The following is a 24,282-nucleotide window of genomic DNA, read 5'->3' as shown; positions in this document are numbered from 1 at the left end:
CGGGTTGGATGGTTTCCCCCAGTCCTTTAACAACGAGGGCATTTAAAATGGGAAGGAGGAAGAGAAAGCCTGAGAAAGGCGCCAGGGGCCAGGGCCGGGCCGCGCCGGCTTCTGCTCAGAATTCAAGATGGGCCTCCAGGACTCAGGGGAGGCCTCCCGTCCGTCTCTCTCTCTCTCTCTCTCTCTCTCTCCCTCACTCCCCCTCCCCCCTTTCTGCCTCAGCCTTCCTCTCAGCGTCCGCGGGGGCTGATTCACCTCAGAAACACGGCCTAAGAAAGGAAGGGAGAGTTTCTCAAGTGTCTGAGAGGTTAAAACTTTGAAGAAAACAGCCAAGACGAGGCTGTGGCCACGACGCGGGGACGAGGAGAAGGAGGGAGGCCGAGGCGACAAAAAGCGTGCAGCGCAAGCAGCTCCCCGGGCCGAGCCCTCGGCACAGCGGCGGGCGCAAACACCGCGCCGGAGGCAGCTGCGCAGCGGAGCCAGGCCTGGCCCCGGAGGCCCTCGGCCGCGCCCCAGGGGTGGGCCGGAGGCGGGGCAGCCCTCAGAGCCGGGTTCTCCCCGCGGGCTGCCGGCCCACGGCCTCCCCGCCTCGGCCAGCCGCTGCCGCTGAGGATACCCCTCGGCGCCGCCCGCCCGCCCCCAGAGCCGCGGCCGCCGAGGCCGGCTCCCATTGGCCGCGGCGCCTCGGCGTCCCCGCCCCTCCGGCGGCCCCGCCCCCTCCGCCGCCGCCGCCGCCGCCGCCACCGCCGCCGCTGCTGCTGCTTCCCCGCTCCGCCTCCTCCCCCTCCGGGAGCCGCCTCCGTCGCCTGCGCCGCCGCTGCCGCTGCCGCCGGCCGGGGCCCAGCCAGCGCCCGCGCCGGAGTCGAATCGCAGCCGGAGCCGCTGCCCGCGGCCCCGCCATGAGCGGAAGCGCCGCCGCCGCGGTCGCTGCCGCCGCCGCCTCAGCCGCCGCCGCGCACTTCCAGCCTCAGTCGTCGTCTCCCAGGCCGGGCCCCGCCGAGCTCGGGCCCCCGCGCCGCCCGCGCCCCCCGCCGCCGCCTCCCCGGCCCGAGCCCGCCGCCGCCGACCGCCTCAGCCCTCCGGGCCACGGGCCTCTCCGGGCGGGCGCCCAGGGAGGCGGCGCCTGCGGCCGAGCGCCAGGAGCAGGTACGGGGTCCAGAAGCGGGCCAGGCGGGGAGGGGCGTGGGTCCGTCCCGGGGGTGAGGGGTCCCGGGGATTTGTGGCCCGGTCGCCCGAGCAGCCGAGGGGGAGGAGCGTTGTCCGGGTCAGCTTTGTCCGGCCCGGAGCCCCTGAGAGCCTTGCGTCTTTGCCGCGCGGAGCGGTTCACAAAGCGTTTTCCACCGGGTGGGTATAGCCCCCTCCCCCAGGGTGGGCAGGGCAGGACCTCCCCGGGTCTCCCGCTCCGCAGAGGAGGAAACTGAGGCTTAGAGGAGGAAGTGACTTGCCCAAGGTCACAGAGCCGGTGAGCGTGGAAGCCTGGCTGGGACCCAGGGCCACCCCGGACTGGCGTGGGCCCCGGGGAGAGGGGGCTGGGAGGAAGCAGAGCCCCCAGCCCCGAGAGCTGTTGCCCAGGGAGCGGGGGGTGGGGTAGGCCCTGTTCCTTGGCACACCCACCAGCCCTTTTTGGCCTGGCTTAGGAGTAAAGATCTCTGGTGGGGTGGGACCGCGGAGAGGGGCCCCTTGGGGAGCTTGGTGGCGCCCTGGGGAGCCGCAGGGCAGAGCCTCCTGCGCGGGGTGTGCAGTCGGGGAGAGGCTTTTCTGCGTACGTGGGGCTGTGCCCCGGAAACTTCGCACTGTAGGGGCCGCCTGGTCTCCGCCAGGCCACCTTCCCCGGCCGCTGCGCAGACCAACCCAGTCTTGCTGGAATTAGTGGCAAGGAGGCCTGCCCGCTTTCTGGAGACGCCCCTAGGTGTTTTAAACCAAATGGCCCGAGTCCTTTACATCCCAAATCAGAAATGCATATGTAGCCCTGGAAAAGGCATGTATGCCACAGGAAGCCATAGTTTTTTTCTCCTGTGGTCTGGACCTACCGCGCTTGAAGTCCCAGAGAAAGAAGAGCCATCCCAGGCGGAAAGGGGGAAGGAAGCTGGGAGGATTGGGACGACTCGCCCGCCTGGCTGGCCCGTAATGCGTGGGATTTCCGTTTTTGTTTGAGGTGGGTGATTGGGTGGGTTGCTTTTAATGTGGTTGCATCTTGGAAATGGGAGAGGAGTTGAGAGTTTTCAACTAGAGGGAGAGAGCAGCCTGTCCCATGGAGCTGGAAAATAGCAGCTGTAGAATGGGGGCGGGGAAATGGAAGGGTTGCTGAAGAGACGGAATGGTGTCTAGAGAAAAAGATTGGGATTTTTGCAAAGAGGGAGCCAAGCAGTGATGAGTTGGAAGGAGCGTGGTAGAGTTGGATGATATCTTGCAAGGCTGAGTGTATGTATTAGTCTGCAGTTATTTCGTTTTCTCTAAGTAGGATCAGTTGTGATACTTTTATAACCATTCTTGCTTTAGCTCCCCCCACCCCCAGGATGCAGACCCCAAGTGCCAGTAGTATTGTCTTGGAAGTAAGGCTGCACAAAAGAGGGGAGGGAAAGACTAATTAGCAGATGCATTAATTAAGGCCCTTTGTCCAAGATGATTCCTTGTTGAAGTCAGCTGTTTTCTTGCTGCCCTTCTGCACATCGGCTTTCTGGCTTGTGGTGGCTGTTGGCTGGTTGTTTTGGGAAGAAGTGCTCCAATTTAGACAAGATGGGCTAGATTTTTTTAAAAATGTAGGATACACATTTGGTAAACATAAAAGCAGGAATATTTACTTGTCATAGATTTATAGTGGGTGAAATACAAATTGAAACAATGGATGCCACTTCACACTCAGATTGTCAAAAACTAAATGCTGTGATAACCAAAGACTGTAATAGTAAGATTGCAGGTAAATAAAGTTTTATATATGGCTCTGGGAATGTAAATGAGTACATCTACCTCCGAGAGTAATGTTAGGCTAGTGGTGTCTGGTTGAAAGGGGGCAGGCATGCCCTTGTACCTAACATGTTCATTTCTGGGTATGGATCTTAAGAAATCCTTGCACACTTGCCCCAAGAAAATACAAAAGAACTACTAGAATGGTCATTCAGCTTAGATGTCCACCAAGAGGGGTATACATAAATTTTTAGACCCACACAGTTGAATATTACCTGAGTGTAGTAGAACTGTGAATTTGTTCTGAAATGAATGAATCTCAAAAACATAATATGGGGTGGGGAAGCAAGTCACATAATTCTTAAATAGTCTTTCCACATGTATAAAATCTGAGAATATGCAAAATAATATTGTTTGTGACTGTGTACATAAGTAGTAATAGTATAAAAACGACTAATGCCAACTTCAGAGTACTGATTATCCCTGGAAGAGAAGATGGGGAATGGGATTGGATGGGGTTTGCAGAGGGATTTAATTATACCTGAAATATTCTCTTAAACCAGAATCAGGTGAGTACAAATTAAAAAATTTTTTTTTGTTCCTGTTGGGTTTAGGGTACAGAGATTTTTCTAAGTATTTTTCAGATGCTTGAAATATTTCTGACATGCTAAACATTTTCTTGTTTATAGAAAACAGAGTTTTTGTTCCATGATAATGGAACTCCAGCTGCAGGCTGCAGCCCAGCCCAGCCCAGCCTGTTAGGCATGCACGCTGGTGATCCTTTGTCACCCCTTTCTGATCTGCTAAACCTGGTATTGGGATGGATGACTTTTATTTTGGAACTGCTGAGAGATTTCCTTCTTTCTAAACTTTCTAGTGGACCTAGCTCAACAGTTTGAACTTTTTAAAACATAAATGCTCCAGGATATTCTGATTTATGTCTGGGAGGGACCCAGACATGAGGTTCTGTGGATTCTGATGCTCTCTAAAGTTCAATCTAGCTTTGTCCCCAGGCTGTTCCTGAGGCTGCCCTCTTTTGCCCCTCCAGAATCCATGTGATGATTGGCTCTTCTGTGGAGCATAATTTTGTGGAACATTTTTTGGATGCCAAACCTCTCTTAATCCAGGTGGTCAGTTCTTCTTCCCTCCCTCCCTCCCTTCCGTCCTTTTTTTTTTTTTTTTTTTTAAAGATTTATTTGTTTATTTGAAAGAATTACAGAGAGAGGGAGATACAGAACTTCTAACCTCTGGTTCACTTCCCAGATGGCCTCAACAGCTAGGGCTGGGCCAGGCTGAAGCCAGGAGCTGCTTCTGGGTCTCCCATGTGGGTGCAGGGGCCCAGTTTGGGCCATCCTCCACTGCTTTCCCAGGCCATTAGCAGGGAGCTGGATTGGAAGTGGAGCAGCCATGAACCCGCGCCCTTATGGGATGCCAGCATTGCAGGCAGTGGCTTTACCCGCTATGTCACAAGGCTGGCCCTCCCCACTCTTATTTTCATCCAAGAAGCTAAGAGAATTGCCTACCAGGGCTATTTATCAACTTCTATAGACTTTAACCACATGTGTCTATTGTATGTGGTTTTATAGTTAAAGAGCACAGTGGGTATAAAGAGAAGGGAAATTAGTGTATGTAGAGAAAGTAAACCCCAAAAGATAAGTGTATGTGATGTTTTTTAAGAGAGTGGTGGTTCGTCCCATTGCAGATGACAGTGATTGCTGTAGTTTATGACCTAAGTTTGTGCTTCAGCTGTTGGAACCTGTGACCAGAGAGGTGAGTCTTCAGGAGAGGCAACTGATTCTTCCTCAGATTGGAAGTGTGTCCTTGTCCTAGCTTGACTCATTCTCCTTCTCTGCTAACCTTTTTCCTCTCTAGTCCTACCTAGTGTGTTTAGGACTTAATTTATGTTAACAAATGTGAAGGTTTTTTTTAAAGATTTATTTATTTATTTGAAAGGTGGAGAGATACCAAGAGGCAGAAAGAGGGAGGGAGGATGGAGAGAGAAAGGGAGAGAGGGAGGGAAGGAGAGGTCTTCCATCTGCGGCAGCTTTACCTGCCCACTGAAGTTTTTGATAATTTGTAAAGTTCCCTTTTGTCTTTGTTGTGGCTCTGCTTTTTGGAAATTGACTTTGCAGTTGCCCTGGTACATTTTGTAGCAGTGCTGCTGTGTGGGACTGTACAGATTGTGCCCAGCACAAGGACACCTGTGTCGGGTGGACAGGATGGAAACCATTGTGTGCTCTACTTACCAGGATGAGCACCTGGTGAGGACCTGGTGTGTCCTCAGAGAAGGGGCATCTTCTCTAAATCTTGCAAAGGTACCCTGTGACCTTGCACTGCCCCGCAGCTTTGGGGTTGCAGAATCAGCTGTAACTGTGGTGTTCATACTCATTCAGGACTATAGGATGAGAGGTGGGTTGCTGCTGGACTTAGGGCCCCAAAAGAGTTCTTCATGTGGACTTTTCCTAGGAATTGCATTCCCCTCCACCTCCCCACAGCTGTTCATTACCATGCTCAGATAAACCAATGAGCTCAGCTTAAAATTGTGAGCTTCATTATGAAGCTGGAGAAATAGGTTCAGAGTAACTGTTTGGAAAATACCATTACTTGTGGAAAGATGAAATGAGGGGAGTCATTAATGAAGGAAGAAGTGGTCTGGTAAGTAAAGGAGAAAAAACATCTGTGTGCCACATTTGCTCTTATATACTTTTTTTAAAAAAATATTTATTTATTTGAAAGGCAGAGTTACAAAAAGGCAAAGGCAGAGAAAGAGGTCTTCCTTCTGCTGGTTCACTCTCCAGATGGCCACAATGGCTGGAGCTGTGCTGATCTGAAGCCAGGAACCAGGAGCCTCCTCCTGGTCTCCCATGCTGGTGGCAGGGGCCCAAGGACTTGAGCCATCTTCCTCTGCTTTCCCAGGCCACAGCATAGAGCTGAATTAGAAGTGGAGCAGCTGGAACTCGAACCGGCACCCATATGGGATGCTGGCACTGCAGGTGGTGGCTTTTACCCGCTACACCACAGTGCTGCCCCCTCTTAGATTCTTTTCTTTTTTTTTTTTTTGAACATTTTTATTTATTAGAAAGGTAGAGTTACATACAGAGAGAGAGCGTGAGTGAATGCCATATGGAAATGAAGAGCCTGGAGCTTCCAGGTCTTCCACATGGGTGCAGGGACCCAAGCACTTGGGCCACCTTCTACTGCTTTCCCAGGCACATTAGCAGAGAGCTGAATCAGAATTGGAACAGCCGGGATTTGAACTGGTGCCCATATGGGATGCTGGTGTTGCAGGTGGCAGTTATACCCGCTATGCCACAACGCCAGCCCCTGCTCTTATATTTTTACAGTACTCAATCTGAACAGGAAACATAACATTTTTCTCCTCCTAATTCATCCTACACTAGCATTCCTGAATTTCTGAAGACCTGAGGCTTTTAAGCCAATTTTGAAAATATTTACTCATTTGTATTTTCCATTAAATGGTTGTTTATGTTTCCTGCTGTTTCATTTTTTTTCTTGGAGAGAGTGGCAGGATGAGTGTGAACCAAGGACAAGACTGGACTTCCTACTGCTTTTGCAGATAATGGCAGAGTGTTTTTTAGAACGGTTGTCATGGACAAATACTGTTCTAGGGGCTCAAGGGAAAAGTACATTTGAAGTGGTCTTTATTATTTTTAGATATGATTGAGGGTGATGGATAGAGAGGTCTGTTGTGCTTTTCCTCTGTCTGGAAGGAATTTTTAAGAATTTGAGAGACTGAGTGAGGGAGCATGAGTGCCCTCATCTTCTGATTCACTCACCAGATACTCTCAATGATCACAGAGCGAACGAAGCTGACTTCAGCCTTGGGAGCCTGCAGTGCAATCCAGGTCTCACATGTATGTGGCAAGACCCAGCTACTTGGGCCATCAGTGCTTCTTTCCATGGTCTGCATTAGCAGGAAGTTCCGGTTAGGAGCTGGAGTGTGGTAATGTAGCCAGGGACTCACTCTGATGTGGGATGCAGATGTCTCAAGTGGCATCTAGGTCACTAGGTCATATAACAGTCCCTGCAGGAATTTCTTGAAGAAATTGTATATAAATAAGACTTAAAATGTTTACAAAGATGGTCTCAAGTCCAAACAAGAAGCAACTTTTCTTACCTATAGACTTTACCCAAAGTCGTTTAAGTTTTTATTTTTTTAAATTTTTAAACTTTTTTTTAAAGATTCATCTATTCATTGGAAAGGCAGAGTTACAGAGAGACAGAGGGGTCTTCCATCCACTGGATCACTCACCAGATGGCCACAATGGCTGGAGCTGCGCCGATCTGAAGCCAAGAGCCAGATGTTTTTTCCGGGTCTCCCACATGGGTGCAGGGGCCAAAGCACTTGGGCCATCTTCTACTGCTTTCCCAGGCCATAACAGAGAGCTGGATTGGAAGTGGAGCAGCCAGGACTTGAACCGGCACCCATATGAGATGCCAGCGCTGCAGGCAGCGGCTTTACCCGTTAAGCCAAAGCACATGGCCCTTAGTTGTTTTCTTGTTGCTTGACTGGCTGTTAGTGTTATTTTGGGACTTCTGGGAATAGTTAACTGAAGTGATGTTGGGCAGTTGGAAGAGGAAATGATGGGATTATACTAGGGTTTATCAGAGATCCCTCAGTCATGAATCTGAAATCTATCCCTGCATTTTCTGCTTTGGTAGTAAAATATGTGTAGATGTAAGGGAGTTGTGAATGTAATGATTTGACTTTGTTGAAAGAAAAATGGAAGGAAGAAATATGCATAGAAAAAAGAGTAGCCCGCAATTGGACTGGGACATGCTCTAGTGCTTTGGGGGTATTCCTTAGGTTGGGGAAGTTGCTGTGTGTCCACTGTGCTTCAGTACCTTTCATGTCAGGATCTGTCTGCAGATGGTGCTTGCTGATCTGTTGAAACCTGCTTTATTATCACAGAACTAAGCCATGAGCAGTTTCTCAGACTAAATTGAAGAAGGGTGGGCTGAGAGTAAAATAGGTAATCCTTCCCAAATCACTTTTGCAAATAGGAGTTGGGACTTTTCATAGTTAACAAAAAAGTATTTTTTGGGGGGAGTTTGGGCTGTTTTGTGTAAACTTTTTTAAATAGATTTGTCTTTATAGATTAAAAAAATTTTTTTAAAGATTTATTTATTTGGCTTGAAAGAGTTGCACACAGAGAGAGAGAAAGGCCTTCCATCCGCTGGTTCGCTCCCTAATTGACCGCAACGGCTGGAGCTGTGCCAGTTGGAAGCCAGGAGCCAGGAGCTTCTTCAATATTTCCCACGCAGTGCAGGGGCCCCAGGATGTGGGCCATCTTCTACTACTTTCCCAGGCCATAGCAGAGAGCTGGATCAGAAGTGGAGCAGCCGGGACTGGAACCAGTGCCCATATGGGATGCTGGCACTGCAGGTAGCCCCTATAGATTTTTTTTTTTTTAAAGATTTATTTATTTGAAAAAGAGTTACAGAGAGAGATCTTCCATCCATTGGTTCGCTCCCTAAATGGCCACAATGGTCAGAGCTAAGCTGATCCAAAGCCAGGAGCTTTTTTCAGGTCTCCCACATGGGTGCAAGGGCTCAGGGCCTTGGACCATCCTCGGCTGCTTTCCCAGGCTCATTAGCAGGTAGCTGGTTCAGAAGTGGAGCAGTCGGGATTTGAATCTGTGCCCCTGTGGGATGCTGGTGCTACAGGCCAGGGCTTTAATCTGCTGTGCCACAGCACCAGCCCCTATGGATTTTTTATAAAACGATTTTAATTATTTGAGAGGTAGAGTTACAGAGAGAGAGAGGGAGAGACAGAGAGAAAGGTCTTCCATCCACTAGGTCACATTGCAGCCAGGCTGGAGCTGAGTCTATTCAAAGCCAGAAGTCAGGAGCTTCTTCTAGATCTCCCATGTGAGTACAGGGATCCAAGGATTTGGGCCATCTTCAACTGCTTTCCCAGCCCATAGCAGGGAGCTGGATCGGAAGAAGAGTGACCCGGATTTCAGCCGGTGCCCATATATGGGATGGTGGCACTGCAGGCAGAGGCTTAGCCTACTGTGCCACAGTCCTGGTTCCCAGACTTTTTTTTTTTTTCTTTTTACTGCCACTTATACATGTTTTAGGCATCTACTGGGTGCTTGTAATGCAGTACTAACCTCTGATTCCTGGGAATGGTAGTCCTGAGTGTCAGAAACTCTATTACTTGAGGTACTGAAGTTCTCAGGACAGCTAGTGCTTGTTTTTCTCTATTTCTGGCTTCTTTTTGCTCTCTGGCCTTCTGGGCTTGGTGGTGTTTGTATCTGTTAAAATAGGCCTTCCCCATTCCCATCCCCCCACCACAGGAGAGAGTACAGACCCTGGCTGATCACCCACAAGTAAAACCCTATAAACTGTTGAACCCAAACTGAGGGCACCATAGCGGGTGCATCTCTTTTTCCTCTGTTGCCACCACCCACCCTTTGCTGTGGAGCCTGGAGGGCGCCCCCCCCCCCAACCCCAGTCATACAAAGAAGCTTTGTGCTCTGAAGATGTTCTAAAGGCGGGTTCACTGTAATTATAATTCCCTAAGCACAACCAAGTAATGGGGGCAGGCAGGGTAAAGATGGTATCCAAGTACTTGTTGGTAGGGAGAAGTCAGGCAGGGATTAGAAATCATCTGGAGACAGTATCCCAGAGTGGATAATGGAGTGTTGTTGGTGATGCTGACAGGAATGTGTTCAAGTGAATACGTTTTAGTTTTAGATCCAAATATAAGATACTTGAAGGTTTAAAAAAAAGCAGAAGATTGAGCCTGGACTTTTTAAATTTTTTTTCCACTTTTTAGTTTGCAATTGTAACTGAAAAGTATTTTAGAAGAAGGTATGTAGAAATCTGGGTCTGCTTTGCTTTATGTTTGTGTTGCCAGAATGATTGATTGCTCTTACTCTCCAGAGGATGCTCCCACTAATCTTTTTTTTTTTTTCTTTTCTGTTTAAGTAAGCAGTGACTGACATTTTTGGGAAACTGGTTTCCCCTTACTACCACCAAATAAAAACAAAGCAAAAACATTCTGGGTATTTGTGCTTATTAAATACTTTTATCAACGATTCTATGCCATGATGTTTGTCTAAGTTCTGCTAGCTATCTTCTAGTGATAATATTACTATATTGCTTGTTACTAATATCTCAAACAAAATTTTTTTTAAATGAAATGTAGCAAACGTTGTTTGTCAAGGTAATCTGTAATAGTCCTTATTGAGGACGAGGGGAAAGGGCCCTTTTTGCTGCTCTAATGTGTAGATGATATGGCTCTATAGAAACCTTGGGCTATTGTAAGCAGCTGCTTTGTCTAATTACTTGTCATAAAGTCAGTTAGATTTTTTTTTTTTTTTTTAAGATTTATTTACTTACTTGAAGGTCAGAGTTAGAGAAGGAGAGGCAGAGAGAGAAAGGTCTTCTATCTGCTGGTTCACTCCCCAGTTGGCTGCAATGGCTGGAGCTGGGCCGTTCCAAAGCCAGGAGCCAGGAGCTTCTTCCGAGTCTCCCACGCGGGTGCAGGAGCCCAAGCACTTGAACTGTATTCTAATGCTTTCCCAGGCCATAGCAGAGACCTGGATTGGAAGTGAAGCAACCGGATCTTGAACCGGTGCCCATATGGGATGCTGGCACTGCAAGCAGTGGCTTAACCTGCTATGCCACAACGCCAGCCCCAGGAGTTAGATCTTTATTCTTACGCTCTAGCATGATTTTGTCCTAGGTTGAGGAAATCTAGCTTAAACTTGTATCCAAATAAGACTGCTGGTATTTAGTAGTCCATTAAAAAATAGTAAATACACCAGGGTGGGCATTGTGGCACAGCAGGTTAAACTGCTGCTTGGGACACCCACATCCTGAATCAGGATGCTGGTTGGAGACCCAGCTCTCGGCTTTCTGTCTAGCTTCCTGCTAATGTGTATGAGAAGGCAGCAGATGGTGCTCAAGTATTTGGGTCTCTGTTAACCATGTGAGAGACCCAGATGGAGTTCCTGGCTCCTGGTGCCTTCCTGGCCCAGTCCTGGTTGTTTTAGGCATTTGTACAATGAAGTAACAGATGTAAGATCTGTATGTCCTTCCCTCTCTCTGTGTCACCCTGCCTTTCAAATAAGTAATTAAAAAAAAAATACACTAGGGGTCTATTGCATATGCTTTTAATGAAGGATAAGGTTTATTTTTCAAACCCCTATTTTAGTCCAGTATGTTCAGTAGTGACTTACATTTTAGCTCAATTATAAACTTATGTGGGCTACTTCCTTTGCTTTGTTTATAGTATATATTTCTTTTGGAGATAACCACTAACTATATTTCACTGCTCTCTGGTGGCCACTAAAAGTAGTGGTTTTAGTGAACATTTATTGAATATCTACTATGTACTGAACACAGTTAGAATTTTAGAAATGATCAATACATGCAATAGTTAAGTGAGATATTCTGAAAGCGTGTTAGCAGAACAAATGCATTTTTGGAGTTGCTAGCCTTTAATAAGAGGGCAGAGAGCTTCAAAATTGTGTTAGTAGTAATGATACCATATGATAACTTTGATAATTAATCTTTTTTTTTTTTTTTAAAGATTTATTGATTTATTTAAGAGCCAGAGGCAGAGAGAAAGGCCATTCCTTTGCTGGCCCACTCTTCAAATAGCCGCAAGGGCCAGAGCTGGACAGTTCTGAAGTCAGGAGCCAGGAGCTTCTGGGTCTCCCATGTGGGCACAGCAGCCCAAGCATTTGGGCCATCTTCTGCTGCTTTTCCAGGCCATAGCAGAGAGCTAGATCAGAAGTGGAGCAGCCAGGACACCAACCAGCACCCATATGAGATGCCCACACTGCAGGTGGAGGCTTAGTCCACTATGCCCCAGTGCCAGCCCAACAGTTAATCTTACTGAAGCACAGATTATATCAGATCAGAAATTTAAGTGGCTACCTTCTAAGTAAAAGCTGTATATTTTTGGTATGGCATTCAAGGCCAGCATAATTGCATCTTCATTATTCCAGTCTCAGCTATAAGGGGTTTGTAGAAAGTCAAATTAGCAGATAAGTTTAATTTAGTTCAAAAAATTTGAAATACATGTGTTTGAGGGATCGTCAAGAAATTCATGTAAAGTATGTATTATGAAATAGCTATATAGGTTTCAAAAATTTTTTGCACCAAAATAAATTGATCTTTAAACTGTTTTCCATGAACATTGAACATTTTTAATTTATTTTTACTTATTTGAAAGGTAGATACACACATGCACACATGCAGGCACCCAGAGATGATCTGTCTGCTGGTTTACTCCCCAGAAATCTGCAACGCTAGGGCTAAAGCAGGGAGCCTGGAAATCCATTCAGGTCTCCTACTTGGGTGGCAGGTACCTGGTGCCAAGTATCTCCTGCCTTCTAGGGTATGTATTAGCAGGAGGCTGGAACTGGGCAAGTGCCCGGACTTGAACTCCGGGACATCCCAAGTGGTGTCTTAACCACATCATCAAATATTCCTCTGGCTCCTTCTGCCCCCAGTGTTTTGAAGTACGCTTGTATGTTGTATGCCTCTTCATGCTCATGAATGTTTTCCCCAGGGAAATAGAACAACTAGTCCATGTGTTACTTTTCTATCTCTGTACCTTTGTTACTTTAGCTTGGAATTCCTGTCCTCAAGTTTTTCCAAATCCATCTTTTTTGTTTTTTCATATCTAGATAATAGTTGTCAGTTACTGTGTGCCTATTAGATCTGTGGTTCTGTTCTGAGTACTTTCTGTGGATTAATTAATGTAATCCTCATTCAATCCTGTAAAGGTAGATATCAATTATCATACTTAGGGTACAGATGAAGAAACTGGAAAACAAGGAGGTCCAGTGACTTGCCAGGGATGGTACAACCATTCAGAGCATTATCTGTGAATCCAGTAGTCCTGTCATTGTATTTTTAGCCATGGATGCTTTACTGCATCTCACTTTATAGATCAATTTAGCAAACTCAGCAGTTGGTTTTGGCAACAAAAGACTGAATAGAAGTCACATTGATCCCTGTTTTAGCCACTAATGGGAATTTGAAGTTTTTAGTTTTACCTTTGTCCCTCTTGAGATATCTCTTCCTTTTTGATAAGTTTTGAATTCCTGTGTTAGGATTTTTTAATTTATTTTTTAAGTCATTCGTTACTTTAAATCAGGCATATTTAAATTGCTTCTTAGAAAATTGTTCATGTCTATGATTTTAAACATTAGGATCTTAACCAATGTTTATTTGGGCACTTAAGCAGATATAAAACTTCTCAAGGAAAAGCTTGGCTCTGCTTGGAGGAACTTCTGAATCTCTCTTTGTGCAAATTGGTACTTCCCTCTTTTTGAAAAATCTTCCTCATTTCCTTAATCAACTTTTATTTGTCAAAAGCTAAGGCATAAACACAGTCACTAATTTGAAAGGCAGAGCAACAGAGGAAGAGACAGAGATCTTCCATCTGCTGGTTCACTCCCAGATGCTTCAACAGCCCGGTCTGGTCTAGGCTGAAGCCAGGAGCCAGGAACTCCATCCTAGTCTCCCACTTTGGTGGCAGGGGTCCAAGTACTTGGGCCATCTTCTGGGTGCCTTCCCTGGCATGTTATCTGGAAGTTGCATTGGAAGTGGAGCATGTGGGATTCAAACCTGCACTCTGATATGGGATTCCAGGGTCCTGGTTTCACAAGAGGAATCTTAACCCACTGTACCACAACATCAACCCCCACATCCCTTTAGTTAGGAGTATAGAGTATGAATATTCCAGGCATCAGTTGTTGAGCCCAGTATTGTGCTGATGGCTGCATCAACTGTGAATTATTTGAGGAAGATTCTTTAGCATACTGGCTTTTTTTTTTTTAATTTTTCAATTTTTTTGACAGGCAGAGTGGACAGTGAGAGAGAGAGAGAGAGAGAAAGGTCTTCCTTTGCCGTTGGTTCACCCTCCAATGGCTGCTGCGGCCGGCGCACCACGCTGATCCGATGGCAGGAGCCAGGAGCCAGGTGCTTTTCCTGGTCTCCCATGGGGTGCAGGGCCCAAGCACCTGGGCCATCCTCCACTGCACTCCCTGGCCACAGCAGAGAGCTGGCCTGGAAGAGGGGCAGCCGGGACAGAATCCGGTGCCCCAACTGGGACTAGAACCCGGTGTGCCGGCGCCGCTAGGCGGAGGATTAGCCTAGTGAGCCGTGGCGCCGGCCTAGCATACTGGCTTCTAATTGAACTGCTCTTAAATTTTAACTGCTTATTATTCTGTTACTGGGGCCGGCACTGTGGCGTAGCTGGTAAAGCCGACATGCACAGTGCCAGCATCACATATGGGCACCGTGGTTTGAGTCCCGGCTGCTCCACTTCCAATCCAGCTCTCTGCTGTGGCCTGGGAAAGCAGTAGATGATCCAAGTCCTTGGGCGTCTGCACCCATGTGGGAGACTTGGAAGAAGCTCCTGGCTCCTGGCTTCGCATCCGTGCAGCTCCTGCTGTTGCAGCCAATTGGAGAGTGAACCAGAGGATGAAAGACCTCTCTCTCTCTCTCTCTCTCTCTCTCTCTCTCTGCCTCTCTTTCTCTCTTTCCTTCTCTATGTAACTCTGATTTTCAAATAAATAAATCTTTAAAAAAAATTCCGTTATCAATAGGTAGGTTGTGTGTGGGCTAAAGCTGAAATCTGATACTAAGTAAATTTTCTCACAAGCAGATTTAGATGATGTTTGTAACACTGTTTCACCTATTTTTGTGGGCTTAATAGGCATTTGTGAGCCATCTTGGGAACCTACCATTTAGAAAATATTCTATGGGAAAATGGGAGTCTAAGCTCAAAACCAGATATAGTACTTAGAGACTTTTGGAATATGATCTGTTTTCTAGTTGAACACTGCCAACTCACTCCTTCTCTCCTGCTTTGCATATGGATACTTAAAAGGGAAAAATGAATTCTCTGTCTTTCAAAGTGACTAAACAGTATAGAATTGATTTTTTGTTTTCTCTACTGATACGATACAAACTCCTGGTTAATCTAGATTGTTAAGAGATTTACACACATTCATTTGTTTGAGTTTCTTAATAACCTTAGCTTCAGAATATATTGACCTAGAGTTTGAAATGCTTGAGGGCTGTTAAGTAATTGTTTACTATCTGCTAATAGTGAAACTCTGAGTCAGGAACTTTTGTGACTTAATTATCCAATATTTCTATTGAAACTGTGCTTTTATTGTTGAAAACAGATTATTACTATTCCACTATGATGTTTTTAAGCTTTAAATTACATGCTAAAGGGAAACAAAACCCCTAAAAACAGTAAGGCAGCACAGTCAAAATATTTGATTTAGGGGCTGGCGCCCTGGCTCAATAGGCTAATCTTCCACCTAGTGGCACCGGCACACCGGGTTCTAGTCCCGGTCGGGGCGCCGGATTCTGTTCTGGTTGCCCCTCTTCCAGGCCAGCTCTCTGCTGTGGCCAGGGAGTGCAGTGGAGGATGGCCCAGGTCCTTGGGCCCTGCACCCCATGGGAGACCAGGATAAGTACCTGGCTCCTGCCATCGGATCAGCGCGGTGCGCCGGCCGTGGTGCACCAGCCGTGGTGGCCATTGGAGGGTGAACCAACGGCAAAGGAAGACCTTTCTCTCTGTCTCTCTGTCTCACTATCCACTCTGCCTGTCAAAAAAAAAATTTTTTTTTTTAATTTAAAGTGAATTACTGTTGCAACTCATGAACTGTGTTGAGATCAAAACTAAAGTCAGAATTTGACTCCAGAATGTTTAAATACTGTGCATACTTTGTCTAACTTTGGTAGAAAAAAATCTGAGCGATGTCTTCTGCCTCAATTGACAGATGTGATTTTGACTAAGTAGTTCTGCCACTTTGTTGGAGAAATTTGAAGAGGAATGGAAAAAGGGGGTCGAAATCAAGTGTTTTTTTTTTTTTTTAAGATTTATTTATTTGAAATTCAGAGTTTCACAGAGAGAAGGAGAGGCAGAGAGAGAGAGAGAGGTCTTCAATCTGCTGGTTTACTCCCCAGTTGGCCGCAACGGCCAGAGCTGGTCAGTCCGAAACCAGGAGCCAGTCGCTTCTTCCGGGTCTCCCACTCGGGTGGCAGGGGCCCAAGGATTTGGGCAGTCTTCTACTGCTTTCCCAGGCCATAGCAGAGAGCTGTGTCGGAAGTGGAGTAGACTGGGATGCCGGCACTACAGGTGGCGGCCCAACCTACTATGTCACAGAGATCAAGTTTTATCACACCAAAATCATTTTGAGATGTAAACATGTTCCTTTTGAAATAAAATTATTTGATTATTTTTCTTGATACTGTCAACTGAAAACTCAAATTTATTTTAAGACTTGATTAGAACCACTTGCTTTTATGCAATATAAGTTATCCAATTAAGGGAGGGACTTTAGGAATTTTAATTCTTAAAATTGCCTTAGGAAGGGGGAGCCAAGTAAAACTGGGTATGGGCCCTACAGAATCAACCATGCCTACTCCGTGGGTCTGGAAAGCTGAGAAAGGCTGTGTTACACTGCCATGGAGTGGAAGCCTGGTTAGTTAGAAGTGAAACTGAAAGTTCCTTTAAAAAAAAAAAAAAAAAAAAAAGAAAAGCAGACCATTTTGTTAGGCTGAGTCAATCTGGATTGAGCAGTTAGACTATTGGATTTTTAGGGAGAAATATGTATGTAGTTCACCTGCTAGATTTCCAGAATCAGTGTTTTTGTTGTAGGGCAGACTCAGTGGAAGAAACTGAGAGACCTCAGCACACAGGTTTTGAAATAGGATCTGTGAGTCTTAGAGGGAAGTTGCAGGAAGTCAAGGTGGAAAGCTGGAGACATTTCCCTCTCCTAAGTTGTATAGAGTGGGGACATCCCTGAGGTTTGTTTTGTTAAAATGATGGATTCCCACTACGGTTTTAATGCTACAAAGTTTAGTCTTGGTAATTTTATTATGCCTGGAGTTAAAGCTGACATTTACTTATTTTAAAAGAAAAAGAACTTATGATGTAACATTGACACCTAAGAGGAATAAATTTCCAAGATGGTTATGTGCTGTATGTCACACACAAAGATGACACTGCTAATGTGCTCTGTTTAATTAGGGCATGCAGTGCTGATGTTTTTCCCATAAGATAGTGAAATGATAGATTCATATTCAAAGAGATGAAAAACCACTGCTGTTTCTGATGGTATCCCCCATCACTGTAGGGTAATATGAATTGGGGTTATGGCTGTGCAGTGGGCTGGTGCCTCTTAGACTTCATTTGTGGTTCTTGTTAAATTTCTAGCAAGCACCTGGGTGATGGGGCTCATGTGCGATAATCAGGTGGAGGGCTTGTGAAAAGGAAGTTTGCTGGGTCCCACCACTCAGGTTTTCTGTTCACCTCTCTAGGGTGGGGTCTCATAATTTGCATTTTAAATAGACTCCTAATTATGCTAATGCACATTTTCAGAGCTGCTGAGATAGACCTAACCATAATCAAGCAATCTGCAGCTCAGTCAGTTGTGCAACAGCACGGGCCCATCATGGCTTCTTGAGCATTATTTTCTAACTGAACTGAAAACTGAGTTTGAAGAACATAATGGAATAGTGCCATTCCTATTACACAGACACCACTCCAGAAAATAGCCCTCAGCATTGTTGCATTGTGTATGTGAGTCTCTCTTTATTTTTAGTTTATTTATTTGAGAGGAAGAGTTAGAGAGGGAGGTCTTCCATGTGCTAGCTTATTCCCCAAATGGCCGCAACGGCCGGCCGGAGCTGGGCCAATCTGACAGGAGCTTTTTCCTGGTCTCCCACGTGGATGTAGGAACCCAAGGTCTTGTGCCATCCTCCACTGCTTTCCTAGGCCATTGGCAGGGAGCTAAATCAGAAGTAGAGCAGCTGGGACTTGAACAAGTGCCCTTATGGGATGACAGCACTGCAGGCAGAGGCTTAATCTGCTGAGCCACAGTGCTGGCCCCATGTGTGTCTGTCTATCTAGAAGGAGGTCAACAATAAACCCACCAAACTGATAACAAAGATGATTTACTTTTATAGAGAATCGGGATTATGGAAGGTGAGCGTTTATCTTTATGTAAGATTTCACTTTTTCATGAAGAGATTGTACTAGTGTGATCTTACGGAAAATTAAAAAATTTGGGCAAATCATCTTCCATTTATTTTTTTATTTTATTATTTTTTTAAAGATTTATTTATTTGAAAGAGTTACACAGAGAGAGGGGAGGTCTTCCATCCGCTGGTTCACTCCCCAGATGGCTGCAACTGCCGGAGCTGAGCCCATCCGAAGCCAGGAGCTGCTTCTGGGTCTCCCATGTGGGTGCAGGGGCCCAAGCACTTGGGCCATCTTCTGCTGCTTTCCCAGGCCATAGCAGAGAGCTGGATTGGAAGTGGAGCAGCCAGGTCGGCATCCATATGGGATGCTGGTGCTTCAGCGCAGGCCCCCATCTTCCATTTATTTACCTCATCCTTCAACCGTTTCTCCCTGGTTCTTTGACCTGATAAAGAACTCCTGAGCCTCTGTTCTGATTATCCCCTCACCTCAGGGTAGCCTGCCTTCTGCTACCTGGAGTCTGGTCATCCTGTCTCCTTTCCTCTGGGGCCTCTAGCAACAGTTGTTCAGCTTTTGCTAGTTGTGGTTTCTGTTCCATCCCTGGTGGTTTTTTACACTGCATCCCCTACTTTTATAGCTATTTGTTTTATAAATAAAGCCCCTTTATATTATTCCAACTGGTGTTTGTTCTTTCTTTACCATTGGAACCCTGACGAATCTTTCATTCATTTTTTTTTTTAAAGATTTATTTATTTCTCTGAAAGTCAGAGTCACACAGAGAGTAGGAGAGAGAGAGAGGTCTTCTATCTGTTCACTTCCCAGTTGACTGCAATGGCTGGAGCGGAGCTGCGCTGATGCAGAGCCAGGAGCTTCTTCCGGGTCTCCCACGCGGGTGCAGGGGCCCAAGGATTTGTGTCATCCTCCACTGCCCTCCCAGGCCATAGCAGAGAGCTGAATGGGAAGTAGAGCAGTCGGGACTTGAACCTGTGCCCTGGATTGAAAGCTGAGCAGCCAGAACTTGAACCGGCATTCCAATATGGAATATAGGTATTGCCTAACCTATTGTGACCCTACTATTAATTTTTAAATGATTACCTTTTAAATCTATTTTTGGAGTTTTTATTTCTATATACTAATTCAGGAATTTCTGTTCTTAACCTTATTAAATTCTTTTTGTATACTTTTTTTTAAAGATTTATTTACTTATTTACTTGAAAATCAGAGTTACACAGAGAGAGAAGGCAGAGGCAGAGAGGAGAGAGAGGTGTCTTCCATCCACTGGTTCACTCCCTAATTGACCGCAATGGCCAGAACTGTTCTGATCCAAAGCCAGGAGCCAGGTGCTTCCTCTGGGTCTCACACGTAGGTTCAGTGGGCCATCCTGCACTGCTTTCCCAGGCCATAGCAGAGAGCTGGATCGGAAGTGGAGCATCCTGGAACTGGCGCCCATATGGGAAGCCCGCACTGCAGGTGGTGGCTTTACCCGCTATGCCACAGCACCAGCCCCTTTGTATACCTTCTTAAAAGTTTTTTTTAAAGTCTATATTTATTATAAGACTATACAGTGTAAAAAATAACATAGATATGTGTATCAAAGATTATCCAAGTCCCTTTCTTTGAATTCACAGAGATCAGAACAGGTATGTGTATGTTCATTTTTGTTTTGTTTTGTTTTTAAACTATGCCTGCCTGTGTGTGTGTCCCCGCACACAAAGATTCGGACTGTAATGTATATGTTTTTGTTTCGAAACTTGATTTTTTTTCTCTCCATTTTATAATTGTATCTTTTTCTAAAACCTTTGTTTGACATATGTATACATACAGAAGCATGCATATCTTGTTAAATTTGCAACTTAATGAATCATCACACTGTGAACATTCTTGTGTAGCCAGCAGGCAGTTTCAGAAACACAATATTAGAAGTAACCTAAAATCCTCCTGCTGTGTGACTACCTCATTCTCTTTTAAAAACTTAGCATCTTTGAGATATAAATTCACATATCATACAGTCCTTTGTGAAAAGTAAGCAGTTCAGTGGTTTTCTGGTATTTTGGTATACCTGTGGCTGTGCAGTCTTCACCACCGTCTGATTTACCCCAATGAAATCCCTTACCCATCGGCAGCCACTCTCCATCTCCTCCCACTCCAGCCCTGGGCAACAGTGATCTGCCTTCTGTCTAAAGATTTGCTTGTTCTGGAGCTTTTATGGAAGTGGAATCATACATACTCTTTTCAGTATTTATTTATTTATTTGAAAGGTAGGGTGATGGGGAGAGAGAGCAGTTCCAACCGCTGGTTCACTCTCCCAAGTGTCTGCAACAGCTGGTGCTGAGCCAGACCAAAGCCAGGAATTCCATTGGGATCTCCAAGAACTTGGGCCATCTTCTGCTGCTTTTCTACCCCTACCTAAGAGTAGAATTCCTGGGTCCAGTGCTAATAACTGTTTAACCTTTTGAGAAACTGCCATACTGCTTTCCACCAACAAAATTTGAGAGTTCAAGTTTCTCCATATCCTTGCCAACACTTTTTATTATCTGTCTTTTTTATTTGGTATCTCCTCATGTGGTTTTGGCTAATGTTGTATCTTTTATCTTTTTTTAATTAAAAGTTTTTAATTTTTTGAAATGCAGAGTCACAGGGCATGGGAGAGAGAGAAGGGCGGGGGGAGAGAGAGAGAGAGAGAAAGAAAGAAATATCTTCCATCCACTGGTTCACTTCCCAAATGCCTGCAACATGCAGGTATGAGTGAGATGGGAAACAGAGGCCAGACTTCCATCTTATGTCTCCCATGTGAGTGGCAGAGACCTGTGTACTTGGGCCATCAATCTGCTGCCTTCCCAGATGCGTTAGTAGGAAGCTGAATTCAATGTTGAGTAACTGGGACTTGAACTGGCACTCCAATATGGGATTGAAGGTGTCCAGCATAAAACGCTGCTGGACCACAATGTCAAGTGGAGCTTATCTTTTATTTTATTTTTAAACATTTATTTTATTTTAAATATTTATTTATTTGAAAGGCAGAGTTAGAGAGGGAGATACAGACATCTTTCATCTACTGGTTCACTCCCCAAATAGCCCTAAACGCTAGGGCTGGGCCAGACAAAAGGCAGGAACTTCATCTGGGTCTCCCATGTGGGTACAGGGACCCAAGTATCTGTGCCATTCTCAGCAGGGAGCTGTTTTGAGAGTGGAGCAGTCAGAACTCATCCAGTGTCCATATGGGTGTTGGCTGCTGTCACAGTCAGGGGCTTTACGTGCTCTGACATGATGCCTGCCCCTCATACAGCGTGGTTTTTTTTTTTTTTTTTTTTTTTTTTTTTTTTTTTTAAGATTTTATTTGAAAGGCAGAGTTAGAAGGAAAGACAGAATTTCCATCCACTGGTTGATTCCCATTTGGCCACAAACACTGACCAGGGCTGGGGCAGGCCAAAGCCAGGAGCCAGGAGCTTCTTCTGGGTCTCCCATGTTGGTGCAGGGACCCAGAGACATGGGCTATATTATTCTGCTTTCCCAGGTGCATAGTAGGGAGCTGGATTGGAAATACAGCAGCCAGAACTTAAACCATTGCCTACATGGGATATCAGTGTTGCAGGTGGTGGATTAACTCACTGGGCCACAGCGCCACCCCTCTCAAGTAGCTTTATAAAAGGCTTTTGGGGGTGGGTGTTGTGATAACAGCAGTGGGTTAAGCTTCCAGTTTTGATGCTGGCATATCAGAGCTCTGGTTCAAGTTCTGGCTGCTCTGTTTCCCATTCAGCTCCTGCTACTGCTACTGGGAAATGTGGTAGAAGATGACCTAAGTGCTTGTTCCTCTGTTATCCACATGGGAGACTTGTTTGGAGTTCCAGGCTCCTGGCTTTTGCAAGGTGTCTGTTGTATAACAAATCTTCCCAGTCAGATGAATCAATTACTTCACAAGCTGTTATTGGAACTCCACTCCTGGGCGAGGTTCTCTCGCTCCCAAAATGGGGTGTGTGTGTGTGTGTGTGTGTGCTCGCACATCTGAGGCTGGGAGGGCTCCTTTTATAGATACAGGGTTTGGGGGCTAAAGGTTGAGGCAGGTCTGATCCTCATTGGTAGACCTTTAGGCACCCGCGGGGACCCTGACAAGGAAATGTGAGTAGGGACTCTCCTTGCGGATCCCAAAGCTACCAGCTTTTTGTGGCCATTTGGGGAGTGACCCAGCAAATGGAAGATCTCTCTCTCTCTCTGCCTTTCAAATAAAATAAATCTTGAAAAAAAAGATTTTAGGGGCAAGTAGTTAGCCTAGCAATTTTAAACTTTCTGTAGTTATCAGAAGACAAAGTGTCTTAAGCATCTTCATGATTTTGAGACTGATGTTTTAGTGCATTGTTTATTGTCCTCTATTTTTTCCTTTGTAAATAATTTGTAGCTTTATTTATATTTTTATACATTGCATGTTTTCTTTTGAGAATGATTTTTCTTTAAAGACTAATTTACTTATTTGAAAGAGTCACAGAGGGGGAGAGAGAGATGTTCCATCCACTGGCTCTCTCCCAGATGGCTGCAACAGTTGGGGTGGGCCAGGCTGAAGCCAGGAGTTTCTGGGTCTCCATTTGGGTAGCAGGGGCCCAAGCACTTGGGCCATCTTCTGCCACTTTTCCCAGGTGATTAGCAGGGAGCTGGATCAGAAGCAAAGCAACCTGGAATTGAACTGGTACTCATATGGGATGCCTGTGTCATAGGGGTGGGTTAAGTCACTGTTCCACAGCACTGGCACCTTTTCAGAGTGATTTTTAGAAATATTTCATGCAATTATGTAGCTAGTTTTATTACAGTTATTTAGATTTATTTGAATTTTGACTGACTTTGCTGCTTTCTTCCATTTTTGGCTATATAAAATATAATTGTGTACTGCAGTCCCCAACATCTGTTTCTGCAGGGTGTATAAGGATTACATGAATAGGTGATCTGTATGACTGATAACCAGTTGCAAGCATGATTTCAAAGCTGTGACTAAGGTTTGCACTTCAGTGACATAATCCAGAGCTTTGTTTGTTCTTAGCTTGTCAGAAGTTACAAGGTAATATTTTTTGGTGCTTACCTTTCCAGGTAGAATAGCCTGAGCTAGGAAGTATGCAGAGAAAATTGATTGTCTTTGTTTTCTTGGTGATCAGAAGGATGAATAAGGAAACTGGATGAACAGACTATAGTACACGGTTCCATCGTTTGAATGATCACCTATTTCTGTAGCATCATCACACATACTTGGCTTTTTTTTTTTTTAAGATTTATTTATTTATTTGAAAGTCAGAAAGTTACACAGAAAAAAGTTACACAGGAGAGGCAGAGAGAGGTCTTCCATCCACTGGTTCACTCCCCAGTTGCAGCCAATTGAGTCATATTCTACTGCTTTCCTGGGCCATAGCAGAGAGTTGGATCGGAAGTGGAGCAGACCGGACTTGAACTGGCACCCATATGGGATGCTGGCACTGCATGTGGCGGCTTTTACCTGTTATGCCATAGTGCCGGCCCCAGAGTTTGGTCTTGATTATAACTGATCACCAAGAATGAATTCAGAAGAGGTTGCAAATATTTTCACTTTGCCTTGTGTGAATTTCCAAAAGTCCATTCTCCTTTGGTCGGTCTTCCTTCCTTTTTTGTGCCCCTTCCCATTCTTTCCTGATCACTTTCCTGCCCAAGGTTGGGATGATCTTTGGTAAGTTATTTTCCAGCCTGGGAGAACCTGATCTAGGCTGTATCCACTGAGGTAGTTTTGGATCCTCATACTTTTCAAAATTGAACGTTTACAAGACAACAGACAGACTGCTCTCTTATTTTGGCTGCCTCTCCTAAGGTAAGTTTGATACGTTATCCTAAAATAAGTCCACTTAATAGGGCTTTGACTTTGGAAAGAACAAGGGAGTGAAGGGGACTGATATCTTCTGTCTCACCATTTCTCTCTTAATTGTCTTTCCTCATCTACTGCAAGCAACATGAAGACAATTATCTGTCTCCTTTCACCACCGTGATGAACCTGGTGCTTGTGTGGTATCTGGTACTTACTGCGAATGCATGTGGTAGGTTTGGAGCAAAAGCAGGCGCTCATTTTGTGAGGGTTTCATCTGTAAGCGATGGTGGCGCTTCTCAGCAGCAAATGCCTCTGAGTGCAGCATGAGGATTTGCCGCTTGTCTTCATCCCCACTTCCTCTTCAGTCTTTCCCCTGAGCAGAGCTAGACGTGACCAAAGTATGTGTCTAAGAATCTGTTTCTACCAATTGTCAGTGAGACCGACTTTGTTTCTTAAAAATATTTATTTGAGAGGCAGAATGACAGAGAAGGAGAGAGAGAAATTTTTTATCTGCTGGTTAATTCCTCAAATACAGGTATAGCAGGGCCAGGCTGAAGCCAGGAGCCAGGAA

At 45.5% G+C, this 24,282-nt stretch overlaps 1 protein-coding gene across 8 annotated transcripts in view; it reads left to right on the top strand.

Annotated features, from left to right (window-relative positions):
• Window positions 1–729: 729 nt before the first annotated feature.
• RNF38 (ring finger protein 38) overlaps window positions 730–24,282 on the top strand; it is a 139,926-nt gene continuing 116,373 nt past the window's right edge. For 2 of the 8 annotated variants that reach the window (XM_089300847.1, XM_089300844.1), the window contains exon 1: window positions 767–1,146. In XM_089300847.1, coding sequence (XP_089156973.1) covers window positions 900–1,146 — 247 coding nt within the window. In that variant the 5' untranslated portion in view covers window positions 767–899. The other 6 variants (XM_089300939.1, XM_089300928.1, XM_070054354.2 and 3 more) reach the window with 5 other exon arrangements.

Source organism: Oryctolagus cuniculus, chromosome 1, assembly GCF_051225735.1.
Source record: "Oryctolagus cuniculus isolate XC-2025 breed Fujian yellow rabbit chromosome 1, ASM5122573v1, whole genome shotgun sequence".
Taxonomy (NCBI): domain Eukaryota; kingdom Metazoa; phylum Chordata; class Mammalia; order Lagomorpha; family Leporidae; genus Oryctolagus; species Oryctolagus cuniculus.
This window is presented reverse-complemented; position numbering and strand designations above follow the sequence as displayed.